This window comes from Belonocnema kinseyi, chromosome 5, assembly GCF_010883055.1.
Source record: "Belonocnema kinseyi isolate 2016_QV_RU_SX_M_011 chromosome 5, B_treatae_v1, whole genome shotgun sequence".
Lineage (NCBI taxonomy): Eukaryota > Metazoa > Arthropoda > Insecta > Hymenoptera > Cynipidae > Belonocnema > Belonocnema kinseyi.
This window is the reverse complement of record NC_046661.1, coordinates 96,697,556-96,723,816: the sequence shown is the minus strand read 5'-3', so window position 1 is coordinate 96,723,816 and position 26,261 is coordinate 96,697,556. Positions and strand designations below refer to the sequence as shown.

General features: G+C 32.1%; 3 protein-coding genes across 5 annotated transcripts in view; 2 read left to right on the top strand and 1 right to left on the bottom strand.

Annotated features, from left to right (window-relative positions):
• The window catches only part of LOC117173035 (cytochrome P450 4C1-like), a 55,596-nt gene that overhangs the window by 19,559 nt on the left and 9,776 nt on the right, over positions 1-26,261 (bottom strand). For 2 of the 3 annotated variants that reach the window (XM_033361395.1, XM_033361394.1), the window contains exons 11-12: positions 15,825-16,002; positions 15,568-15,747 (exon numbers count right to left, since the gene is read on the bottom strand). In XM_033361395.1, coding sequence (XP_033217286.1) covers positions 15,568-15,747; positions 15,825-16,002 — 358 coding nt within the window. Of the gene's footprint in view, positions 1-11,392; positions 11,618-15,567; positions 15,748-15,824; positions 16,003-26,261 lie in introns of those variants that run through there. The other variant, XM_033361396.1, reaches the window with a different exon arrangement.
• LOC117173037 lies at positions 23,067-24,125 on the top strand. The gene is made up of 2 exons (XM_033361400.1): positions 23,067-23,290; positions 23,802-24,125. Exons 1-2 carry the CDS (start codon positions 23,204-23,206, stop codon positions 24,015-24,017), a joined length of 303 nt encoding a protein of 100 aa, XP_033217291.1. The 5' UTR covers positions 23,067-23,203; the 3' UTR covers positions 24,018-24,125.
• Positions 24,793-25,559, top strand: LOC117173036. Its single transcript, XM_033361397.1, has 2 exons — positions 24,793-24,957; positions 25,333-25,559. Exons 1-2 carry the CDS (start codon positions 24,804-24,806, stop codon positions 25,521-25,523), a joined length of 345 nt encoding a protein of 114 aa, XP_033217288.1. The 5' UTR covers positions 24,793-24,803; the 3' UTR covers positions 25,524-25,559.

Genomic DNA, 26,261 nt, shown 5'->3' with positions numbered 1-26,261 from the left:
CCCCCCCTGCTGACCCCCAAGCGTGTGTGCTGTTCCTGCCTCACTTTTAAGGTAACGAATAGCTTGAGCAGAGAACAGAAAACTTATTTTGTTCGGTGAAAGATTAATCTTTTTCGTTAAAAAATTATTTCTGTGACTGAAAGTTTATTTATTTTGTTAAAAATTTGTCTTTCAGACAGAGAAATAATCTTGTTGGATTTTAAATTCAAATGAGCAACATGAGCCTGAATGTAATTACGCATCGACTATCACCGATTATATTCTGTCTTTACGATATTTTTTACCTACTTGTGAATGTTTGTTTATACCGACGTATCCTTTTCATGATATTAACATATGTAATGTTTTGAGAAAACTGATTCTAAACCTAATTAAATCATCTTAAAAAGCAATAGGTTATGGGCCCATAATTCTTCCACTGGGTTGCGAATACATTACTGTGATAAAAAATTTTGTTTGAAAAGTATCTGCTATCATGGGTTACGATGAAGGCAAAACGAGCAAAATATATCCTTAAATTTGCTGAATCATCGTTAACTGAAAATCAATTTTCACCTTTTGGGGTGAAGATTTATAATTTTAATTACAATTTTTTTTGGGTTGAAAATTCATCTTTCTTGAAAACTTATTCATTTTGTTACTGATTTGCCTTTTTTGGTAAAAATTTTATCTTTTTGTTTAGAATTTCAACCAATTTGTTACAAACTCATTTTTTGTAGATAAAATTCATAGTTTAAAATTCACCTCTTTTTAGTTAAAAATTAATTTATTGGGTTAAAAATCGTCTTTTTTGAAAACAAAATATTTTTAGTGGTTAAACACTCACCTATTTGGTTCAAAGTAATTTGTTATTAAAGATTCACCGTTTTAATTTAAAGTTAAGTTTTTGGCTTTAAAACTTATCTAATGTGTTTAATAATTTTTTTTGGTTGAAAATACTAATTCTTTTGACTAAAAATTTAACTATAGTATTTAGAATTAGAATTAAAATAGATTTTTAAAATTATTATACCATTTAAAATCGAATTTTTGGAAAAGCGTATCAGGTTGTAATAAAATGTTTATAAATTTTATTTTTAAAAGGTTGCCGATTTTTATTAATTATAAAGGTAAGACAATAAATATACTTTTGTTTTAATACTAATGCATCTTATAAATTGTAATAATATATATTTATTCAAATAAGAGATATTTTAGATAAATTCGTTCATCATTTTGCAATAGATGAATAAGCAATCTTATACCGAGGTACATAAATAAATTTAATTTATATTTGACACAATAGTGTTGAATATAATGTAGAAAAGTTCACATTTGGGATGAATCGAGTGCTATGCACGAGATACGTGATGAGAATATGTTCGTTAAAGCCAAAGGAGCTTTATCTAAAAAGAATTCGCATTCTCCAAATTACAGTTGACGATGCTTTGACCTTTAATTGAAAAAGTTCCGGGCAAACATTTGGGGGAAATATAAAGACCGAGCGCGTAGCGCAAAGTGAAGACATGATCGAGCGCGAAGCGCGATTTCCAAAAGCGAAGCGAGCCGCGCGCCCAGCGCATAATGACAGTGTGCCCGCTTAGAGGGTACATTTAAAAAACTAAAATTGCAGTCGAATATTAGGAATATAATGAGTTTTGAGTATCATTACGATATTTTTTTAACTAAAAAATTATTTAAATAATTAAATAAAGCTTCTGAGCGTTTGGTTAAAGTAGAATGGTTTCAGTAGGAAAAACAAATACAAATTTAGTTGCGAATTAAATATATTTTATCTGAAATGGGCAGAATAACCGCCCTTTTTCTGCCGGCTCATATTCTTGTTGCAAACCTAATTGGCTTTTGAATGACTTGATCGAATTTGTAAGAAGGAAAATAAAATAATTGCGCGCATGTTGTTTGCTAGAGCTTATAAACAATAAATAAAATCATTCTTCATAGAAAATACTCAGTTTTACAGTGACATTAATAAAAAAGAAGATCCTATGTCCATGTCGTTAAGTCGTCTTTACGATATCGTAAATATGTCGTATGATCTGACGATGTCTTTAAGATATCGTAAAGACACCCTAACGGCATGGATATAGGATGCCGTAAAGTTGTCGTAAAGATGTCGTAACGATGTCGCAAAGACGTCGCCGAATTTTGTGCCCACTGGGTAGGCTTTAAATGAAAAAACATGCACGTGTCGACTCTGCTGACATTCACAGAATCAGCGGCGAGAAAACAAAAGACTGTACGAAATACCCACGAATACCAACGGGGCGCCAGATGGCGCGCCACGCGATGTCGCGTAAATTTAAATTTGAATTTACGAAAAATCATTATTCACATTATTATTCAGTATATTAATATTTTCTTGGCTATTCATGAAACTGCAAGTCAAAATAATGGAACCGATGATGAATCTACAATAATATTTCAATAATAATTTTTCTTCTTTTATTTCAAAAATGTTACATTTGACATTTGTATAATAATTGAAAGTTTTAACAAGTTTTTTTTTAACTGAAAACTCGTTGTTTTTTCGATCGAATTCTACTCAGATCCTTTTTTTCACGATCCGTTTTTGGTCAAAAGTATTAAATTTTAACGCGTTTGCACTTGATAGGCATCACATTAGGTAGTACGCCTGATCTTCAACCAAGGCGCTCTTATCCGTATCCTGCCAGGGCCGTGAAGTTACTGTAAGTACGGTATAATTCAGACTGCCTTACTTAATAATGAAGGGAGGCTATTTGGGCCACAAAAGGACCTGATCAGGGCCGTTACAGAAATTCATTAATCAAGCATCCGGAGCTGGATCTGATCCGGGCCTTTTTTTAAATAAAGCAAAATAAGGCAATTTCCGCACGGGGATACGTGATGTGTAGTATCGACCAGGTCCCGTTAGAAATTAAGCAAGTTGCAGATTTTCACGTGAAAAAAAGAATTTTTACAATTTAAAATCCTCAGTGGTTGAAGAAATGTAAAAGATTAATTGAAACTTTATAAACTATTCTTGATCTTTAAATAACATGAAAAATTAAACGCTGTTATTCAATTCCAAATCTTATTGAAATATTGTTTCAATCTATAATATTCCATTTTTAACACATTTTATTCTATTTTCGTAATTTAGGATGACATTTTTTGTAAATATCTAGCAAGATTTTACTTGTAATTTTAAATTGACAATTATAAATGAAATATTAAAAACTAAACAATTTTAAACTTAATTATTTGAAATAGAAAGCCTTGAATCTTTAATATTTCAGAGTGTTAAGTTTAAACTTTGAAAGTTACAGTTTTGATTGTTCTATTTAATAAATTTTTAATATGTAGGTAAAATTATTTAAATTTGATTCATAAATAACAATAGAATAATTATTAATTTGGCGAAAATTTAAGTTAGTTTAAAAGATATTCACACGTATTGAAATTATCCATACTTAATTTAAAACTGAAAAATATTCGAAAAATAAGAGACAAAATTTAGATTTTTGAAAATTTCGACATAAAATTTTAAAGCTTTACAAGGATCTTTAAAAGTTTTATGAAAATAAGAAAATTTTCTCAAGTTTCCCAAAGAAATTTCTTGTATTTTATGCAAAAAGTTGATATGATAATATATATTTTTAAAAAAACTTCAAACAAAAATCTTTTTATTATTTTAAACTAAGATTATTCATTACTGTCTTTTTTAATACCACCAATCCTTTAAAGTTTAAACGTAGAAGAATTTTTATAATAGCAATCATTAGTGGCGGATCCAGAATTTGATCAAAAGTGTTTTTTCACAAAATTCGGCACAGATTATCTTTAATCTGTGAACTTTCATCTTAAATTTGTTCAGAATGACTTTTTTTCAACATGACTGACAAAAATATATCAAAAAACGTGTTTCTTTACATGCTCTCCAGGTTTACCCTTTTTAAGGTGAGAAAAAACAATGAGAATCCCGAGATTATTATTCAATTTGATATTTTTGGTGTTGCTGGTAATAAATAAAATACTAAAATGCTATTTTTCAAAATGGCGGATTTAAAATGGTGGCCGAAAGATAAATTTGTTCATTTGTATGTGAGGTTTGTTTTATAATCGTAATATCGTTTTAAAAATCTATTTCCAACAATCCATATTATTATTTTTTTTTTAAATATCAATAACGAGTCTAATATGGCGGATAAAAAAATGTTGTATGATAACAAGGCCAACGCCAACTCAGTCTTTTAAACTCTTCTGTGACCAAAAGGATTTTTAGCCACGAACTATATAAACCCGATAGAGTTTTAAGTGTTTTAGGCATCGCTGATTTCGAATTTTCCATTAATTTTGCAAAATTAATTTTTTTAAATTTGTTTAAACAAATTGTTCAATTAAACTAATTTTACAAAATCAGCCGCATGTTTGAAATAAGCGTACTCAAAAAGCCCCTTAATAATTGATGTGGTATTTGTATTTGCTTTGCCTTTCTTATGAACATAAACAGTTTTATTAAATTTACAAAATTGATTATTTATCAATTTGTTTATTAAAAAGAGTAATTGAGGACATAAAAGAACTATTCCGGATGTAACTTTTTCTATTTAATCTTATTCTCGTATTTGTTTTGTAAAATTAGTTAATAACGCAAAAATTGTTCGAACAAATTAATTTCACAGAGTTGGCGTTAGCCTTATATATAACATTTTATTATCCGACATATTAAACTCGCTATTGATATTTTAAAAATAATGATAATAAGTATTGTTGAAAATAGGTTTTTAAAACGAATATTAAAACGATATTACGGTATTAAAAAGAACATTACACACAAATTAAAAAAGCTAGCGTTTGCTTCGCGCCAGCAATACTATTTGTTTTTTAAAGCGCGCGAATTTTAAATTATATAAATATTCAAATGTTGTATTTATAATAAATAATGATTGGGAAATGCTTCAAAAGTGATTTATTAATCCTAAAATCGAATTTTTTGGTAACAGCTGAAAAAATATTGTGATTTTATTGCAAAAAACTTTTTTTATTTTGACATAAGAAAAAAAAATTTCAATTTATTTTGAGTAAGTTTATTGATTTTATTTTAGGTCAAGTTTTTGTGAAAGAAAAAAATTAAAATTAGAAATTCGACAGAGACAAGATTAATCATTGTGCTAAAAAAATGATTTCTTTCTCTGAACTCGGAATTCATAACGTCTTTTTTATTAAAATCGAATTAAAATTTTGTCTGTCAATGCAAAATCAGCGCGCCAATAGTAACCAATTGTGTTGCCGGCGCGAAGCAAGCGCAGTTCAAAAAGTTGCCAAGATTGTGAGCACTGACATGAATAACCCTTTATATTTACAAGTTTGCTACATAACCTGCAAATTATATTCATCAAGTCATTATATCTATTTTAATTACGTTCTTATTTTGTAATTCAATTATCTTCATTAATTTATGTTCACCAGAGTTCGATTACATGTGTGATTTAAGATAAATATTGTGTTATTAATTAATCATAATATCGAAGTGGACAAAGTGAAAAATAGGTTCTTTAGGAATAGGCTCAATACATTTGAGATTCTTTCGAACCCCAAGTGTGGTATTATGCAGAGCTCATTTTTCATTTCGGGTTCTTTTTTAGCAAGTAGGGTTCATTTTTGTTGCAGCTCCTCTGGAACCAAAAACGGGTTCCAATGGAAACTTCAGTTTTTTCCGTGCAATTAAAATTATATGCCGCTCATGTCCGAGTGTAAAAGGTCTAAAACGGGAAAAAATGTTGATGGTTTATCAAAACACTATAGGTAGATCATTCTCGACATTGAGAAGGATCAAAAGTTACCTGAGGAATACAATGGGACAAGAAAGTCTCAATCGACTTCCTTCTTCAAATATCCATACCCGCATTGAATTGACTGAAGACGAAATTCTTCAAGAATTTTTCAAAAAACCTCAAAAATTCACTGAAAATGAAAAATTTTTATAACTTGCTTTTTAATTTTTAGTAAATTATGTCACTAATAAATTGATAAAGTTTTAAGATTTTCTATTAAAAAGTTATAACTAATTGTGATTTTCTCCGACGATTATGCAATATTCTGAATATTTTTAATCTTGGGTCCAAAAAGAACAACTTTTCGGCTGCAAAACCTATAACTTCCTGTAGCTTCTTGTAGAAAATTAAAACTACAATAAAATACAATAATATGCAAAAAAAGTACAAGCTTACAAGTTATTTATTTTTTTACATTCTCAACAGAGAACGTATTAGATTTGTGTAAAATTGCCCCCCCCCCCCCCTCCGTTTTTGTCAAATCTCCATGAATATTTTTGAGACCACTTTTTTCAAAATTGAAAAATTCTCTGTATGGTTATTCATAGTATTAAAAAATTCGAACAATTTATCCTAATTATTTTGTTCAAAAAATCAAAAATTACCAGAGTTATAGCATTTACAAAATTCCAAAAAACACACGTAAATGAACATTTTATGTCAAATAACGCGCGATATGAAAAAAGTCAAAAGAAGAAAAATGTTGCTTTTGAGTGCCCTACAGGATTAGTATAACAACTTTTTTAATTATCTTAAAATATAAAAATTTCAAATTTTGACAGCATACAGAATAATGAAAAATCCAAAAATTACATTTTTCGGCCAAACTGTACAAAATACGGTAAGAGATAAATACACCAAAATTGTGCATTTGAAAAAGATCTAGAAATTTGTTATCAACGAATTTTTGATAGGATACGTAGTTTTGGCTTTAATTATGAAAAACTTCATTAACAGTAAAAAAATGTGCCCACTGCGTGGTCACTTTCTTACCACAGCTTTTGTCTTTCAATTTCTTTTTCGTCTCGTGTGTGGGGTTTCAAAAAATCTAACTTTTTTACGTTTTTGATGCTATTTTTTTACGATTTAAACTAAAAACAGAACTATCCTAAAAATTATTCGTGACAAATAAATCATTTTTACATTCTTCTTATGTCTGTCTGTGAGCACGATAACTTTTGAAAAAAAATCTATTAGATTGGCTTTTGTTACACTCTTTTAGTGCCCTAAGCTAAATGCCAAGTTTGTTAGTCAGACATTTTGGATGAAAATACTAAAAGTGAGCCCATTTAAAAACTTTTGAGTACACATTTTTTCATGATCCAAAAAATCTGTGTACAGTTGTTCGTAGAACTTAAAAAGAAAAATGTTACTATTCGATTGCCTTACAAGATTATCATATCATCTTTTCTTAATTTTTTGAAAAATTCAAATTTTGACCGCACGAAGACTTATTAAAAATCAAAAATTGCATTTTGCGGTCAAACTATGCAAGATAGGGAAAAAATGATAAAACAAGCATTGTGTACTCAAAATATCTACAAATTTGGTTTTAATCACTTTTTTATAGGACACGTTGTTTTTGTTTTATTTATGAAAAAACATTGAAAATACCAAAATTCAATGTTTAGACACACTAGACAAGCTAAGCCAAAATAAATAGATGACATTTTTTCACCGAAGGTAGAGCAAACAAATTTTTAGAAATGGTTTTTTTCACATTCTCATCAGAGAAGGTATTAGAAGTGTAAAATTTAACAACCCGCCCCCTCCCCCCAGTTTTTGTCAAATGACCATGTTTTGAGACTCCCTAAATCCGAAAAATAGGTTTTTACGAATGTGTCTGTCTGTCGGTCTTTCTGTATGTATTTATGCCTGTCTGTCTGTCAGCTCGATAACTTTTGAAAAAATAATTCTATTAGATTGGCCTCTAGTACACTTTTTAAGTGTCCTAAACTAAAGGTTAGGTTCGTTAGCCAGCCATCATGGATATAAATTCAAAAATTGAATGCCTTAGTGCGCAAAAAATTTGGCGACGTCTTTACGACATCGTTACAACAACTTTACGACATCCTATGTCCAAGTCGTTAAGTCGTCTTTATGATATCGTAAATATAACGTATGATCTGACGATGTCTGTACAATATCGTAAATACACTGCAACGACATGGACATAGAATGTCGTAAAGATGTCGTAAAGATGTCGTAAAGACGTCGCCAAATTTTGTGCCCACTGGGGCCTTTTGAATATTTTTAAGACCATTTTTTTAATTCAAGAATTCTCTCTATGGTTATTCATAGTATTTAAAAAGTCGAACAATTTATCTAATGACTTTCTTCATAAAATTAAAAGTTATGAGAGTTAAGGCCATGTGTCGAGTATAACAGCTGATCAAGTCAGCCCTAAGATCAATATTTTTTCATCCATATCGAAAAATAAAACTTTAAATCACGCGGAAATTCTTTTCGGGAAATGTTATTAAATATTAAAGGATCGTTTGTGGCCTTGCAAAGAGTTAGGGGAAGAAAAAGTTTATTTATGAAAATAATGATCATCGACGGACGCATTTAGACTTTACAGCAGAAGTTTGACTTCTAGCTTTCTCTGTCGGTAATCATGCAATTTGTTTTACCCACAGGTCCGTAGAAGTGCAAAGTTGTCTACTCGCTGCGATAGTGCTACTTTGACACAGCTGATACGTATGTCAGACCAAATTTGTTTTTGTTTTTTTTTGTGCATAATGTTCGTGAGCGATTTTTGTTGTTTTGTCCCACTTTGCTAATTATAAACCTGATAACTAGTACATTCACAACTTTGAAAATTGATTCCAGTGCTTTACAGCACGGTCGGTATTGCTCCAAAATAGTAATTAAAAAAAAACTTTTCACAATTCTAATTATTTAGTACCAGAGACACACTTCTGCATGCCTTCTATTTGGCATGCCAAATTTTTAACACGATATCTCGTTTTGTGTGGACGTAAGTTCGGAAAGAAAAATTGAGGACCAGGTTTGGTCACGTGACCCTCTCGTCACATGGCCTTAAGGTAAATGTCCCATTTTTGGCGAGTGACCCAGTTTGTGCAAATGTGCACATACTGTAGGTAAATCCATAGTAATCTTAAAATTTATGACACAAGCAATAGCTTATTAATATTCTAAACTGGATGAAAGATATTTTTGATACAGGTTTTATAGTCATTTTATTACGTATTCGTATTCTTTAAAGGTTATATAGTCACGCGTGTCGCCATCTGTGGCTGTTCGAGCACAACATTACTCTCGGCTTGTTAGTTCGGGAGTTGACAGGCCGCGTAGTTTTTTGTTTCAACAGTGCTCCAAATTTTTTGTGGCACGAATGTTTGATTAAAAAGTAAGTATTAATTATAAGTTTTTCGCATGTGTGCTTTAATATAACTGAAAGTTAATGGATAATTCGGATATTTCCTTTCGCCTTATTACGGACGGAAAAAACGGTTGGAGGAATTTATGAGAATGTTTACAAACAACAAGTTTACATACAAATTAGGAGTTTTTTTTAAAGATAAACAGCACACTATTTCAATTCTGAAAGCTTTCTCTTGTTATGACGCCTGTGTTTTTATGTATTTGTATTGAATAATTGATAAAAGTGTGCGGGAAACGATTACAACAACGAGATAGCCAATTCAAAAATGCAAACGATAAAAATATCCTTTTTTTTAATCACGTGATTTATTATGCTGAAAAATTGTTATGTTTAAATTTTGTAATTCTTAGTGACAAATTAAATTAGGAGTCAGTTCTTATCAATCACGATATCGGGACATTTGATTCGCACAAACTGGGTCAGAGGAAAAATTCATTCGCCCAAAGAGGTTCATTGCGACACTGCCGTACAAAATAAAAAGATACGTGAGTGACATTGCCGCTTAGAGTGATCCTCTTAAGTGTGGAAATGAAAAAGTTGACCTAAGTGGCAATGTCACTTGTGTATCTTTTTAGTTTGTACGGCAGAACAGCATGAAATATGCTTTATTATTCAGTAAAAATTGTTTGTTTGTATCGATACGCAAACAAAGTATTGATGAAAAATGTTCAAACTGTGTGGCATTAGGAACTTTTATCGATTCATAAGATTTAAATTACTTTTACAAGCAAAGTACGCCAAACAAATTCTTACATTCGTCCAAACTGGGACATTTACCTTATACCATTTATAAAATTCCAAAAAACACACGAAAATGAACCTTTTAAGCCAATTACGAGGGTGATTCAAATATGATCGAGACAAATACTCTGACACGTTTATTTACCATCGAAAAAATTTACAGTTTTTTCAGGTATTTCCCTTCACAAGTTACGCATTTTGCTCACCTTTCAGGAAGTTTTTTGATGCCGGTATCGAAGAATTCCTTGGGCAACTCGGACAGCCATGTGCGCACGAACTCCTCTACCTCGTCGTCGGTGTTGAATCTTTGACCACCGAGGGGTTCTTTCATTGGTCCAAACATGTGGCAAGCGCAGGGTGATAAATCTGGACTGTAGGGGGGGGGGTGTTCCAGTACCTCCCACCGCAATTCCGATATTGTATCGAGAGTGAGACGCGCGGTATGAGGGCGCGCGTTATCCTGGAGAAGAATCGTACTTCGTGCTGGAATGCTTTTCCGTTTCGAGCGATAAGCGGGTTTCACGTGTATTTTCAGTAGTTTAGAGTAGTATGCAGCTGAGTTCAGCCGAAATGTCTCGAATATTCATCCTACAGTCCTCCAAAATCATTTGTTCTACGCGGCGAATGTTGTCTGGTGTCATGCTGGTTCGTGGTCGACGATCATGCGGCTCATTCTCGACGGTTTCGCGGCCATACTTGAATGCTTTGGCCCATTTAAACACGGAAGCCTTACTCAGGCACTCACTACCGAACTGATTTCGCAAACGCAGAAAAATTTCCGTATTTTTAATGCCTTCCTGCACTGAAAAACGAATGACAATACGTTGCGCAACGACGATCGGCACTTGACGTTCACTCATAGTCGTAGCACGCGCGTGAAACATGCGCTCCCGACTAAAACTATGTCACACTGTTCGTAAGGGACCCAGCTATCACATACTCAAGCCACGACCTTCAAAACATACATGCGCGCCATCTACAGTGTTTGTCTCGATCATATTTGTACCAACCTCGTAACGGACGATATGACATTATCGACATTATCGAGCGCGAAATGCGTGTTAAGTTTATTATCCAGCGCGAAGCGCGAGAACCAACAGTCGCGCATCCTAGGCGCGCACAAACTTAAGAGTGCAGCGAGTCGCGCGCAATTAACATGTGCCCCCTACGCAAGCAGATTTTCATTTAAAGATTTATCAATTTCTAATTTTGGGATACGATTACCAAAGATTGCGATACGACTATAAAATAACTTAAAGAAGAAAAATTGATGGTCTATCATTTCTGAGTCATCCAAAAAGTTTTTAGGCAATACAAAAAAGATACAAAAATACAAAAATATTTTTATATATGCGTGAATTAATAATTCTAAGCAAGATATTTTTCCCAAGCTCGTTAAAAAATATTAGATATCAAAATGAAAAAATTAAAAAAGCCATCAAGTTATCGTTTATTCAATAGAATAAATAAAATTCATTAATACACTTTTGTAAAAAAAATTATTATTGAACTCTTTTCTCAATTCTTATGGCGAGCGGCTTAACAGGTTTTAGCAAAACCAGAATCTTTAACTTAATGTCCTTCACGGGCACGATGTTATCGGTTTTGATAACATATTTTCGTAGAATCGTGGTCAAAATCACTTTCATTGACATCATAGCAAATAAGAGCCCTGAAAAAAAAACCCAAAATAAATTATTTTTTGTTTACCCATAGAGGAAGCTTTGTAAAAATGAATTTTTTTGAACTACATTTTTTAGTATATCTTGACATATTTTAATTAAAAGAGTCCGAAAATGAGGTTTTTAAAAAATATCCATGTGCTTGTCTGTATCAACATTGATCTTTTTTGATATTTCAAAAACAAGTTGATATATTTGTCATGCAATTCGGAGGAATTGTAGCCATAAGTAAATCTCATTATTAATTCTGTTTATAGCTGTGGATCAGATAAAAAATTTCTTTTTTTGATTTTATGTTTTTCAAAAATACGTTTTCCATATTAAGTTTTTAGCAATTTTTATTATATTTCAAAAAAAATGGTATACTTGATAATGAATTAAATAAATCATTTTTCAAAAAAGGGTTGAGGTTGTTTTTTGTTTAGATATCTAGAAAATGAGCAAATTTCAATACTGGCCCTAAAAACCGAATTTTTTCAAATTCAGGGTGTTAATTAGTTGATCGAGTAATTTGATAGGATGCTTATTGCAAACAAAAATTTTTATCATAAATCATTTTTCAAGTGTTGGATTTTTCGATTATTTTAATTCAAAACATGAATTTTTTGAAGTTTTTTAAATATTAAGAAAATAGCAAAATGAGAAGCATTAAGTTTGTTTATGTTGACGAAGTGATTTGATTTATTCAGTTCTAAACATTATATGAACAAATAAAGTGACAATATGTACAAAATAATAAATTTTTCTGAAGTAAATTTCGGACACAAATTAAAAATTTTTCAGAATAATCAACTTATTTTGAACAAAAGATGTCTTTTCTACTTTAAAAGGGGGATTTTTCAAAAAATAACTAAATTTTTAACATACTAGTTAAATCTTTAACCTAAAAAAAAATTTCCAACGTAAAAGTGTCCTACTTTATAATTCAATTGAAAAAAGTTGAATTTTTTTTAATTAACCAAAATGACGAATTTTCAACAAATAAAGATTTCTCACTGAAGAAAGAAAAAAAGTTTAAAAACATTTTTTAACCTTCAAAGCAAAAGACGAATTTTCGCTAGTTTAGTAGTGCATTTTTACCCAACAAAAATAAAATTTTAATCAAGAAAATTATTTTTTGAAACAAAAAAGTAGATTTTTGAACTAAAAAATATCAATATTAAAAAAATGGAAAAGTTACATTTTCAGTTACAAAATGAATTTGAAACCAAATAGATGAATTTTCAACTTAAAATATAAATCTATAAAAAAAAAAACGATTTCGTAGCAAAGTGATTCAACCATATCTTTCCAACAAAATAGTTAAACAATCAAGTTGACTTTTCAAGATCAAAATATGTATTTTGTAGCAAAAAATATTTTGTACAATTCTTTACCAAATTGAATAGTTGAATTTCTATCCAAGAAAGATGAAATTTGTACTAAAACAGATGAAGATTGTATGAAAAAAAAACGAAAAACTTTTCTTTAAAAAGTTGAACTTTCATCCTAGAAAAGATTTCAGTTCATATTTTATAATGAAAATATAAATTTTAAACAAAAAGTAAATTTTCTATAAATTAGTTAAATTTCGAAGAAAAAGTTGAATTTTCCACTAAAAAGTTTCATTTTTATCTAAGGAAGATAACATTTCTCAGAAAGTAGATGAATTTTTAATTAAAGTTTTTGTTAAAGTTGAATTTTCATGCAGAAAAGATTTCACTTCTTTTTTTAATACCAAAATATTAAATTAAAATAAAAAGTGAATTTCCAACAGAAAAGAATAATTTTCAACCAAAAAGTATGATTTTTCAACTAAATTGTTATATTTTCAACCGAACAGTTGCATTTTTATTGCAGGAAGACGACATTAAAAAAAAATAAATTAAAAAAAAAATAGTAAAATTTTCATCCAAAGATTCAGTTCATTGTCCACCACCCAAATAAAAATTGTAAACAATAAGTTAATTTCCTAGTAAATAATCGTGCTATTAGCCCAAAAGCATGACTTTTAATAAGATTTTGAAATTTTCAAGCAAACTATTCCATTTTTATTCAAGAAAAATGCAAATTTTACTAAAGCAGTTAAATTTTGAAATCAAAAAGAAAAATTAAAAAAAAAGAGTTGAATTTTCATGAAAAAATATTTCAATTGACTTTTCGACGCAAAAATATGAGTTTTAAACAGAAAGTAAATTTTCTAGCGAATAGTTTAATTTTTAGAAAAATAGTTGTACTATTTGCAAAAGATGCAAAAAATTGCAATATTGCAATATTTCTACTAAAAAGATGAGCTATTAAATCAAAAAGATAAATTTTCAGAAAAAAATAGTTTTCTTCCATGCAAAAGTTTTAGTCGACTTTTCAGCAGCGAAACATGAATTTGAAACAAAAGGTAAATTTTCTACGAAAAGAGTTGAATTTGTAACCCAATAAGATAAATTTTATCTTTCTTCGGATGAACGTGCTTCAGCGTTTTTATGCAGTTTAAAGATAAAATGTATTTCTGGCGTTTACTGTAAATACATTCCCCGTCAGGAACGGATCGTCGATTCGATGTCGGAATAACGTCGTTTTTTAGCGTCGAAAAAAGGTCGAAATTTTTGTCGATTCGACGATTATTTGTCATCGAAATCGACGTCCTATCGGGGTCGATTTAGTTGTCGAATCGACGTTGAAATGGCTGTCGTGTCGACGTCGATTACATGTTTATTTCGACACACCATATACAACTCATTGGTACTTTTCTAAAATGAACTATAATGTCGCATAACCTAAGAGTGAAATTACAAAACTGAAGGGAGCTTTTTATTTTTTCCGTAAAAACGCTTCTTTGGCAATATTAAATATTGCGTCCCTCTCTGAAAGTGGTAAAATTACAAGAAATATTTTTTACAGTGTATACAATGAGAATGCTTGCGCGTGTGAGCAGACGACAGTCCACGCGGCGCAAAGGAGGTTCATGGAGGTTGCTGCGATACAGAGTGTCGCTTTTATGTGCATTGCGCATTCGAAATGCGTAGTGCAGCTGGGCGGAAAATTTGAATTTTTAAATGATGAGCCTGCCAATATTCCATCAATTCGAAGAAATTTATATGTATGTTCATAAATTATGAATATTCATTCACTTTGAATGATAGAATTATCAACATTTTGCAGAATAAATTATGAAATGCTGTCACAGCGTGTGTTTTAACATGGAATTCATCCTTCAAATGCAGTAATAGACATCATAGAATTTTCATTGAGGAACAACTGGATTTTCAATTGGTAGTAGCGAATGAAATTAGACTTGAAATTATTGAAATTTTGATAATAATTATTCTGCATGTGAAAATTAACTTTCACATCTTTTAGATTATGAAGTATTTTATGAGTCGAGATGACGTCGTTTTGACGTAATTTCGACATAGAATTTCATATCTTGCAAATTCGGAAAATGTTTGTCAGGATTCACTTAAATTAGGATAAAGTGTTTTAGAGCATAATAATTGTGGCCGAAAACGACTTAAAATTCGACGATAGTTTCGACTCGACGATAGTACGACGGTGACGACGTTGTTTCGACGTCGGATCGACGATCTATTCCTGACTTAGTATTTGTTTCTAGGAGAAAATGATAAGAGTGCATCCGTATCATTTTGATTATAAAAAAAATTCGTATCACAGTCAAACCTGGATTTAATGTCAATTTTGGGACTAAACGTGACATTAAATCCAGACTCTCGGAACTATTTTGTCTTTCTCCTGTTTTTTTCGCATTCTTGTTTCTCTCTCTGTTTTGTGATGCTTGAGTGAGCACCACACATCGTCGCGCAGTGCAACTTGCCCATTCCCACCGCGCGGCGTCATTTTTCGGAAAAATTAAATCCAGGAAGACTAAATCAGGGTTGACTGTATTTATAAGTATGTACCTATTCCTCCTATACTCTAGTATTTTGTATGTAAAATTTCTACAAACCTATACAGTTTCTTGGTCCACCACTAAAAGGAATAAAGCTGAAAGGATGTCTTTTATCAACTTCTTCGGGCAAAAATCTGTCTGGGTCAAATTTTAATGGATTTGGCCAATATTTTTCGTCACGATGAAGTACAAATATTGAAAGAGCTGCCGAGCATCCTTTTGGTATCGTATATGCTCCTACATATAAAATCAACAGTTTAAACGTAAGGAAAATATTTTTTATTTTAAAAATGTGAGAAAATCCTGATGCTTACCAATATTCAAATCTTCAGTTATTTTCCGTAAAAGAATGGGACTGACGGGGAAAAGTCTAAGAGTTTCTTTAATTACTCTCTCTAAATATTCTAATTTTAGTAAATCCTTATAATCCAAAGGGCTAACTTCGGGATCATCAGATCCAAAATTATTGTATATTTCGTCGTAAGCTTTAGCCTATAGATGGAATTATTCTTCAGTTTAATGTAAATAATCAAATAAGTTGAGGATACTAACATATACTGGATAATGCGAATTTCTCAAAATATAATAGTATATTTTGCACCTAGGGTGAGAAGAGGGACTTTTTCGACTTTTTCAGACGTTTCTCGAAATACAGTAATTATTTCAGCCCAAATTAGAGTTCGAATGAAGCAAGCATGATTTTCAGTAAATGTAAGGGTAATTTATGTTAACTTACCATGAATTTACCAAAATTCAATTAAAAAATTTCTATAAATTTCCGGATATTTATGAACATTTTCTATCTTTCATCATAATTGTACAAGTAAATATGGTATCTCATCATAAATTACCCAGTATGCAATTATAAACATTTTTATAAATTTCCGAAAATTTATTGAATTTTTAGTAATTTACGGCAATATTACAGGTAATTGAGGGTAACATACCCCAAATTTCACAATATTTAAATGATAAATATCGAAAAATTTCTAGAAATTTGAAGAAATCTCTGGAAATTAATTATATATGGCAACTTTCCATAAATTACTGAAAAATAGTATTATCTGCAACCAAAATTTCCTCACTGTTTTTACGATGAGTGGACTGATTATTATCGTAAAATGCGAGCTCATAGATGTATAATTCTCACTATTCACTTCTGATATCACTTTTCACTCTCAAGGGCAGAAAAGGTACTTCTTACTCCCTAGGGAGTAAAAAATAGAGTTTCAACCCCGCTTGATAAGCGTCGAAAAGGTCTGAAATCATGCATGTGTCATAAAAATGTTACTGCAATCTGATACTTGTTTACGAGAAGGACAATCAATCTACTTTTTCTAAACTCAAATTTACATTATTCAGTCTATACTAGTTTGGGACCGTACTTAAATTACGTAACAGCTCAAGGGGGAGGGCGTATTTTGTTGTTAAAATTCATAAGTAAACTGCTGATAAGTAAACTGAAATATTTTTCGAGTGAAAAATATTTTTTCGGAATTTGTCTTTTTGATTTTAAAGTTCATACGAGTATTTTTAGTAGCAATATGGCATCTTTCTTAAATCAATATGCAACTGTTTTCTTGAAAGTTCAACTATTTCTTTAACAATGTACTGTTTGTTTAGAATTCGTATTTTTGGTGTTAAAAAGTCAATTAAACTATTTTAAAATAAAAATCCAACACTTTTTAAAATTTTATTTTTTTATTTAAAGATGACCCTATTTTAGTAGACTTTTAATTTTTCTTAGACAAAAATGCAAATGTTTGGTCGAAAATTTAAGAATATTATTAGAAGGTCGTACTTTTTGGTTAAAAATCAAACTATTTAGCAGAAAATTAACTTATTGTTTAAAATTCTTATCTTGGTGTTGAAAAATTAACTGAAATCTTCTTTGGATCAAAGTTTAAATATTTTTTTGTTTGTTAATTCACTTGTTTTAGAAGGAATTTCATCTTTCTTGAATTTTAAAATTCACCTGCTTTAGCAGAAATCATGTTTTTCTTGGACAAAAATTCAACTGTTTAGTTGCTAATCTATTTTGTTAAAAAATCATACTTTCTAGTTGAAAATTCTACTGTTTTGTTTTAAATTTACTTTTTGTTTTCAATTTATATTTTGGTGTTGAAAAATGAACTGAAATATTTTCTGAATGAAAAGATTTCAACTTTTTCACTGATCAACATTGAAAAAATTTAGCTTTTAATTAAAAATTCATCTGTTGTTATACGAATTTTCTTTTTCTTGGACAAAAATGCAACTATTTGGAAGAGAATTTCACTATTTTGTTAAAAATGTGCCTCACGATTTGCGGATGAACCTTTAAGCTTTTCAAAAGATAGATGATATGTATATGGGAAGTCGAATCGAAAGCTTTCCGGTAATCAATCCAGGCCATCGACAGGTCACTCTTGTAGTATGCTACATCTTTGAAGACACATCTATGGATGAGCAGGTTCTTCCGACATCCTGCTACGTCTTTATTTGAGTCATGTTGTTCATACATTTCTTGCCACACAGGTTCAATTGCCCGAACAATCCTATCATTTACGATAGCTGTGAATATCTTATACAGTGTGTTCAGACAAGTGATTGGCCTGTAGGTTGCCTATTTTCGGCAGGAGTATAGTGCGCGCTTCTACCAACCACTTCGGAATTGGTTCTTCCGACTTCCTTGAAGCTATTGATGTTATCTGAGTCTTCGTCGAGTCTATGCTGCACTTCGTAGATTTCTCTATAAAATACTTCGACCTCCTTCTGGCGGGTGCTCGACAGTAACTGGAGGGTCTTGGAAGAGTCGAGATGGGTCAGAGAGAAACTGTTGATTTTTTCCGACCCACCGCTCTCTCCGCTCTAGACTTCTCTCAGCGTCAGATAGTATCCGTATTCTCTCAACAATATGCTTCCTAATGGTCAGCAGCTTTAACTTGTTAAGTGTGTGAAAGCGGTTTCGGAGTTCGCGCGCAAACTTTCGAACCTTGGCGGTAAAATTCTTGCCAGATTTTATGTAGTCAATCACATACTGAATGCGGGACGCGTACTGACGTGCCTAGCCTATCTTTATGGCGATTTGATGCATTCGTCTTTTAGTCTTATGATCACGGTTCGCATCGGCCAAATCTATCGCTGCATTATACGCACAACAATTGATAGTCCAGAGGTTGAATTCTTCGGAAAAATGTCCACAAAGCTCATCATCCATTTCAGCCAAATATTTAGGCTTAAGAGAAACCTGGGTGTTGATGTGTCTCCGGGTAATAAAGCATCGCTTTTCCTCTACCGGATGCTTGCCCGCTGTTTGTCTTAGTGTCGCCTCTCGTTCTTAGTTGCCGGCTTATTCTGGCTCTGGTAGTGTAGGCGTTCCGCTTACATAGCCTCTTTTTGGAGTACTTCGGCATGGTTTCGCAGACGTTGATGCGAAAAGTACGATAGCTTCGGGTGTTTCTCGTACCACAGAGCATGCAGTCGTGCCATGTAAACCCGTTCAGGGGCCTCACTGGCATCGTAGCACGCTAGCAAGTCGCGATTTAATCACTCCGTCCACTACAACTATGTTCGGTGTTGTCATTGTTTTTCTCACAAGAAGCTAGGTAAGGGGGTTCGTCCATTCTTGTAGAACCCCGCATGCAAGGATAAGGGTGCGTACTCTGACAGGTCGCCCGATATCCCAAAGTCACTGTTTTAGACACCTCACCCAGGTGTCATTCACCTTACGGCACGGTTTTCACACCTCAGATTGGGGGTTAATTCCTTCGGGATCACCCTTGGACAATTGTCCGCGACTGCCAATTTATTTTTGTAATCATATTCAGCTGAAATCCTTGGAACAGAAACCCTCTATGCGCAACCCAAAGACGCGTTGGCTTATAATTTAATTGTTTAGTGGACAAGCAATTTTTTGTTTCAAATTCATTTTTAAACTGAAAATTTAACTGTTACATTTTCTAAAGATGGATCTGTTTTAGTTAAAATTTTATTTTTGTTGGTTAAAAATGCATCGGTTTTGTAAAAAAACTAATGTTTTGCTGAAAAGCCGCCTTTTTGGTTCGAAAAATGAATTTTTGCAGAGAAAATTCGTATTTAGACTGGAGAGTTCAACAATTGAGATAAACTCTTATTTCTTCCTTGAGTGAAATTCTTTGATTTGTTGAACATTTGTCTTTTTGCCCGTGTGGAAAATGAAGGGGGCCCCTGTCAGGGTCCACATGGATTGCCCTCATGCCTTGTGGAATCCATGAGGGCAATCCCGACGTGGTCCCTTATGGAAACGACATGCTAATACATAGGGGCCCAACATGGGCTTCCCTCATGGATCCCTCATGGTTGCCACCATAAAAGTCTTCTTGGTTTTTTTTTTGACAGTGCTGGCTTCTGTACTGGCATATCTCTGGGATGATAACAGTATTTTGTACTGAGCTGTCAGTGTTGGACCAGCACTGGATATCGCTACTAGCACAGTACTATTTTAATAAGAAATTCTCCATGAGCGGCAGTACTGCATCAGTGCTAACTAGTACCGTACTGCTATACTCCAACCATATGACAAAAAAGTTATTTTTGAAAATAAATGTTAATTGATTTCGAGTATTTTGTCTGCAGATATTAATAGTCCTGTTTAGAGTGAATACACATATTACATTTTTAAACATTATACTACAAAATAAAATTTCTAACCCTACGGAGTATCGAACCTACATAATCTATCCCTAAATCTATCGCCTAGCAGTCGGAAGTGCTAACTACTGCGCTAAACCGAAAAATTGAAATTCGATGAAAAAGCCATCCACATAAGCTACAGTTAAGAAAAGTGAAAGTACCAAATTTTAAGCTCTCTTTTTATAATTATTTATTATTATAAGACATTTTGTAAATGTAAAATACATGAACTGTTAACAGGAATTTCAATAAAATAATGATTAAATAAATAATTTAAATCGATTACTATTTTTCTTCACGTAATATTTTGTTTTTTCACGTTGTGGACTACTTTAAAACTTTTTAAAATGACGGGAAATGTAATGTTTTTTTAACAATTAAAATTTTGCATAAAAGATGAAACTTATAATTTAAAAAAAAAAAAATCAGGAAAAAAGTTGTTTTCGGGACAGATGTATTTATAGTTTTTTGAAAATTTAGAATGCATGAATAATATTTTAGAACGTGTTTTTTATGTCCATTTATTAAGATATAAAATATTTACTCTTCCGACTTAGAAATTTTATTCGTTGATCCGTGAGGGCAATCGAGTTAAGCCCCCAGCAGGGGCCTCTTTCGAACATCTATATTGTCAGAGTTCGATTTTCAGAAAAGTGTTATCGAATTTTTGTCAAAAATTCGCTGTTTGCAAGTCTAAACTCATGAAGCCATAAAATTTGTGGCGTCAAAAAATATTCATCCTTTGAACTTTGGAATTTGAATTGTTGATCCGCGGGGGCAACCGAGCTGGGCCCTCTCCGGAGACTCTCATGGAACATCAATATGGTGAAAGTTCGAATTTCAGAAAAGAGTAATTCAATTTTTAATAGAAATTCATTGTTTGTAAGTCGAACCTCATAGCACTTTAAAATTTCTGGTGTTAAAAAATATACGTCCTTTGGACTTTGAAATTTTATCGTTGATGCGTGAGGGCAACTGAGCTGGAACCCCTGCGGGGGCCCCTATGGTACATCCATATTGTGAGAGTTCGAATTTCATAAAATTGTTATCCAATTTTTTACAGAAATGCATTGTTTGTAAGTCTGAACTCATAAAACTTTAAAATTGGTAGTGTTGAAAAAATATTCACCCTTTGGACTTTGAAATTTAAACCGTTTATCCGTAAGGGCGACCGGGCTGGGCCCTAGACGGGGTCCCTTGTGGAATTTTCAGGCGTGGAGCATCCATGCGGGTCCCCGCCGGGGGCCCTCATCCTAAAAGGTCTCAGCGGGATTTTTTCCACACGGGTGGTTATAAAATCGTTCTTTTTTTTCGTATAAATTTCGTCTTTTTTTTAAATATAAGCCATTGCACTTTTTATAGGGATTTTATCTTTTTAGGTTGAAAATTTACGTATTATGTGAAAAAACGATCGGTCATAGTAGAAAAGATATTTTTTGTTTAAAATTAATTAATAAATATAAAAATTAAAAATTTGTACCTGACATACTGTTTTATTCCGTTTATAAAAGATTCTATGTTAAAAAGAATAAAAAGATTAAAATACTCGTATTTAAATATTAATTATTAAGAAAAATGAAAAATTAGTCAAGGAAAAAACAACGAATCTTGAAAAGCAAATTCTCGGACACCCTGTTTAATTCCACGAACAATAACTGGAAAAATTTTTCTGGAAAATAAAAATTATGTACGGAAGAGGGGAGGGTGATAGAAATATTTTTTTACACTTTGTTTTCAGGGGGAGGTAGTGTTGCCGCCGGGCGAGAAATCGCGAGGAACGAGACGAGACGGGACGAGACATACCTGCTTGTCTCAGGATTTCTCGTCTTGCCTCGTCTCACTCTTACTCGTCTCGTTCTGTCCTTCCTCGTTTCTCGTCTCGGTTTTTCCGAGGAATACGACAGATGTGCGCTAGCAGAAAGAACAGGTCGCGGGATTATTCGGAGCATTATTTTTCCACCCTGACGCGCTAATGCTAATTAGCTTTCTTTAATGTGCACTTCAAATCGGAATATAATTATATATTATATTTTTTGGCCATTACTGATTATTTGATATCAAACACCGCCATGTTTTGACTTTTTTAAAGATTTCAATTTACTGTATTATTATGCTTTGTTTTTAAAATATTCTGCCAATTATAACCACATATATCAAACCGGAAATTGAATAGATATGCATATTTTTAAGTCCTTTGAATTCTAAAGAATTTTAAACTAATTTGATCTTTTATATTTTAAAGTAGAATTTTAAATTTTTGTGGCGTCTAATTTTAACGTATAATAAGTACTAAATAACAAGTAAGTCAGTCATAATACTCACGTAAACTCATATGATGATAACACAATGGCTTTTATAATTCACCCCTACGAAATATTTGTTTTATCCTAATACATTCTGTGTAAAACACGATATTTTTTTTATTTTTAAAAACGTTCAGAAGATAAATAGATGTTCATCGAAAAGAAAATAAGTAGCCGAAATATTTAAAGTTGCTGTGTTCTGCAAACAAGGCTAAATTTGCAAGTATTTTACAGGTATACCTAGGATTCCAGGTGAGCAAGCGATTAGCGATTGCAGCTACTATACAGTTACTTTATAGTTTCTTCCGAAATATTAACTGCATTTTTCAATAAAAATTTGTTCCCACAGATAATAAAAAAGTTGCTGCCCGAAAGATGCCATTTCCAAAAGAAGGCTCAGTCAGTCTTCACAAATTTGTCACAGGTTTTACGTCGTTGAAACTTCGAGATCAATTACTTTTTTCTAAAATTTTGTTCATTTGATCTTTAAAGTACTTTTTAAATTGTGAATTGAAGTGAGGTCTGGAGCAATGGCACCAAAAGGCACTTCAAAGAACACACCAAACAATGCGCCGATAAGTTCCCCGAGAAGAAGATCCAAAGCAACCTAAAAGCCAGTTAAATCAGCTTTAAAATGGAAATCGCTACATCATATATTTGACATTACGACAGACAAGGATCAGAAGTGTGGAATATGCAAGCTCTGCCCAACTTATGAATCTCCAGTCGTTATAAAAATGACAGATGGCAATACGACGGGATTACAGCGACACTTGAAAAGATTCCATTTGCGTCATTATGAACAAATAATTTTCAACACTAAGGTATATACATAACATGTATTATATATTTGAAATCTTTGTAATTAATTTAAAACATGAAAATATTTTAAATATTTGTGTAATCCTTCAAACAAATTAAAATCTTTGTAAATTTCTTGTGAAATTTTAAACCGTGTAAAGTCTAGGTTAGATCTTGAAGTTTGTGTGAAATCTTTTTTAATTTTTTTAAATTGTAGCAAGATTGAATTCTTGGTAAATTTTTTAGCTATATTCAAAAAGCCCGAACAATTCTTTAAAATGTTTGTGAAATCTTTTTGGAATCTGTGGTAATTAATTTAAAACATAAAAATATTTTAAATATTTGTGCAATCCTTTAAACAGATGAAAATCTTTGTAAAATTCTTGTAATATTTTAAAGCGTGTAAAATCTAGGTTAGATCTTGAAATTTCTGGGAAATATTTTCTAATCTTTTACAATTTTTTCAAAATATTTGAAATCTTTGATATTTATTAAATCTGAATGTAAATTGACAGATTTAACTATTATTTTTAGCAATTCACAAGATCTAAATCTGACTTCGTTCAAGAAGAATTTGAGAGGATGATGGTGGAATGGCTAGCGATAAAATACTTACCATTTTTATTTTTTGATTATGAGGCTACTAAACAAATATTTTCCGATTTGAATGAAGAAGCAATTTTGTACAAAAGAACTGCGATGCGGGACAAAGTGCTCAAGCGCTATCGTCAAATGCAGTCAAATTCTTAAGGCAGTCAAGTCCAAAATCTCTTTTACTATTGACGGATGGACGTCAATAGGTAATAAGCCGTATTATGGAATCACTGCCCATTTTATTGATGATGATTGGAAGCTGCATCCCAGTGGGCACAAAATTTGAGGACGTATTTACGACATCGTTACGACATCTTTACGACATCCTATGTCAATGTCGTTTCAATTTCTTTGCGATATCGTAAAGACATTGTCAGATCATACGACTTATTTACGATATCGTTAAGACACCTTAACGACATGGACATAGGATGTCGTAAAGTTGTCGTAAAGATGTCGTAAAGACGTCGCCAAACTTTGTGCCCACTGGGATTCCTTTGCCTTACATTTTCTTCCCTGTCATGGAAAACACACGGGGAAAGACATCGCACATCTTTTCTATAGAGCCCTAGAAGAATACGAGTTTGTATAAAAATCCAGTGAATTACTGTTGATAATACTGCATCCAACACAACTTTCATGCATGAACTGCAAAAGCTGCTGGATTTAGTTACAGATAATTTATTCGATGCAGAGGAGAACCATTTTCGGTGCTTAGCCCACATTTTTAATTTGGGGGTGCAATCTTTGCTGCAGACTCTTGAAGCCGATGAAAAGCAAGAGGACTTGCTCAACACTCAGGACGAGGATACTCTAGACCTGGAGGCTGAGAATGATGACGTGATGAGTGAAAGCGATGATGTTGAGATGGAAACTGCAGATCTAAAAACACTCATTGATAAACTGCGAACACTGTTTTAAAAAATTAGAAGAGCAGAGCAAATGAACAACAGACTCAAGAGTTATTGTGATTCATACAAGGTGGAAGCAGCCGCAATAATATGCGATGTTTGCACGAGGTGGCACTATACGTGTAAAATGATTCATACTGCAACTCGTATGCAGAAGCCACATGAACTTCTGTGCTCGTTCAAAGGTAATTTAAAACATTTGGCACTAAGTAAAAGCGAGTGGGAGCTTTTAATTGAGATACGCAAATACTTACGTACCCAGTGGGCATAAAGTTTGGCGTTGTCTTTACGACATCGTTGCGACATAGTTACGACAACTTTACGACATCTTATGTCCATGTCTTCAAGGCGTCTTTACGATATCGCAAAGACACTAAAACGACATAGATATAGGATGTCGTAAAGTTGTCGTAAAGATGTCGTAACGATGTCGTGAAGACCTCGCCAAATTTTGTGCCCACTGGGTAACTTTGAATATGTCTCAACTTATCTGGGAGGAGATAAATATGTCACCCACCCTTCCGCAATAATTGCCTTTAATTTGTTATTGGACAAACTAGAGTCTGGTAAGTTAAACTTATGCAACAAAGATGAAGATGAGAGAACTTCAGTAGATGAAATTCTAGCTAAGGCATTGAAGGCAGCAGTTGACAAAATTTTAAAACATTATCGAAAGACGAACTGGATATACTGTATCGTCTTAATTCTGGATCCTTGTCACAAAGTTGAAACATTTCAATTAACTTCTTAGGGAATGGAAATAGAAAAATTCACTGTAGAGAAGTTTGAAAAAATTTACAAAGAGCGCTATTATAGCACAAGACAGCGTACAGAAGTTGACAGCAGCAACAAGATCAAGAAGACAACCCACATCGCAGTAATTTTCACATTTGATTTCCTAGTTATTTAATTTTGTATCAAAAAGATTCTACAATTTATTGTAATTAATAAACATCACGTTTCGGCATCGTGACATCAATCTACATAATTTAATATTTATAATATAAAAATGTACTGTAACTTTTAAAATGTCTCATTTCCTAATTTTTTTCAGACTTTTTCTTTATGTTTATATAGTGGAAATTGAATTTTTTATATGGGCCTGAATAAAAAAAGGTTTAGGAGCTCTACAAATAATTTGTTTCACCCTAGAAAAACTTTTTTATCTTCAAAATGCACTTCCAAAAAAAATTGAGAAGATCAAAACATTAAAAATGACAAGTTTAGTTGTTTACATATAAACTCAAATAAAAAATTTGCAATATTTTTAAAATTGGTCTCATTATGGGCACTAATAAACCAAAACAACATTTACGATTTTTACAAAACTCTGCGAATAAACTTTTTTAATTGTGGGTCCGGATGCAATAATGGCACATAAAATTTTTTTTTAATCCGTTTTTCACTTCAACTCGTGCTCTGTACGTCAGTTTTTGGAATTTTTGAATAAAATTTTCAGAAAATATACCTTAGGGTATCCTTCGATTCA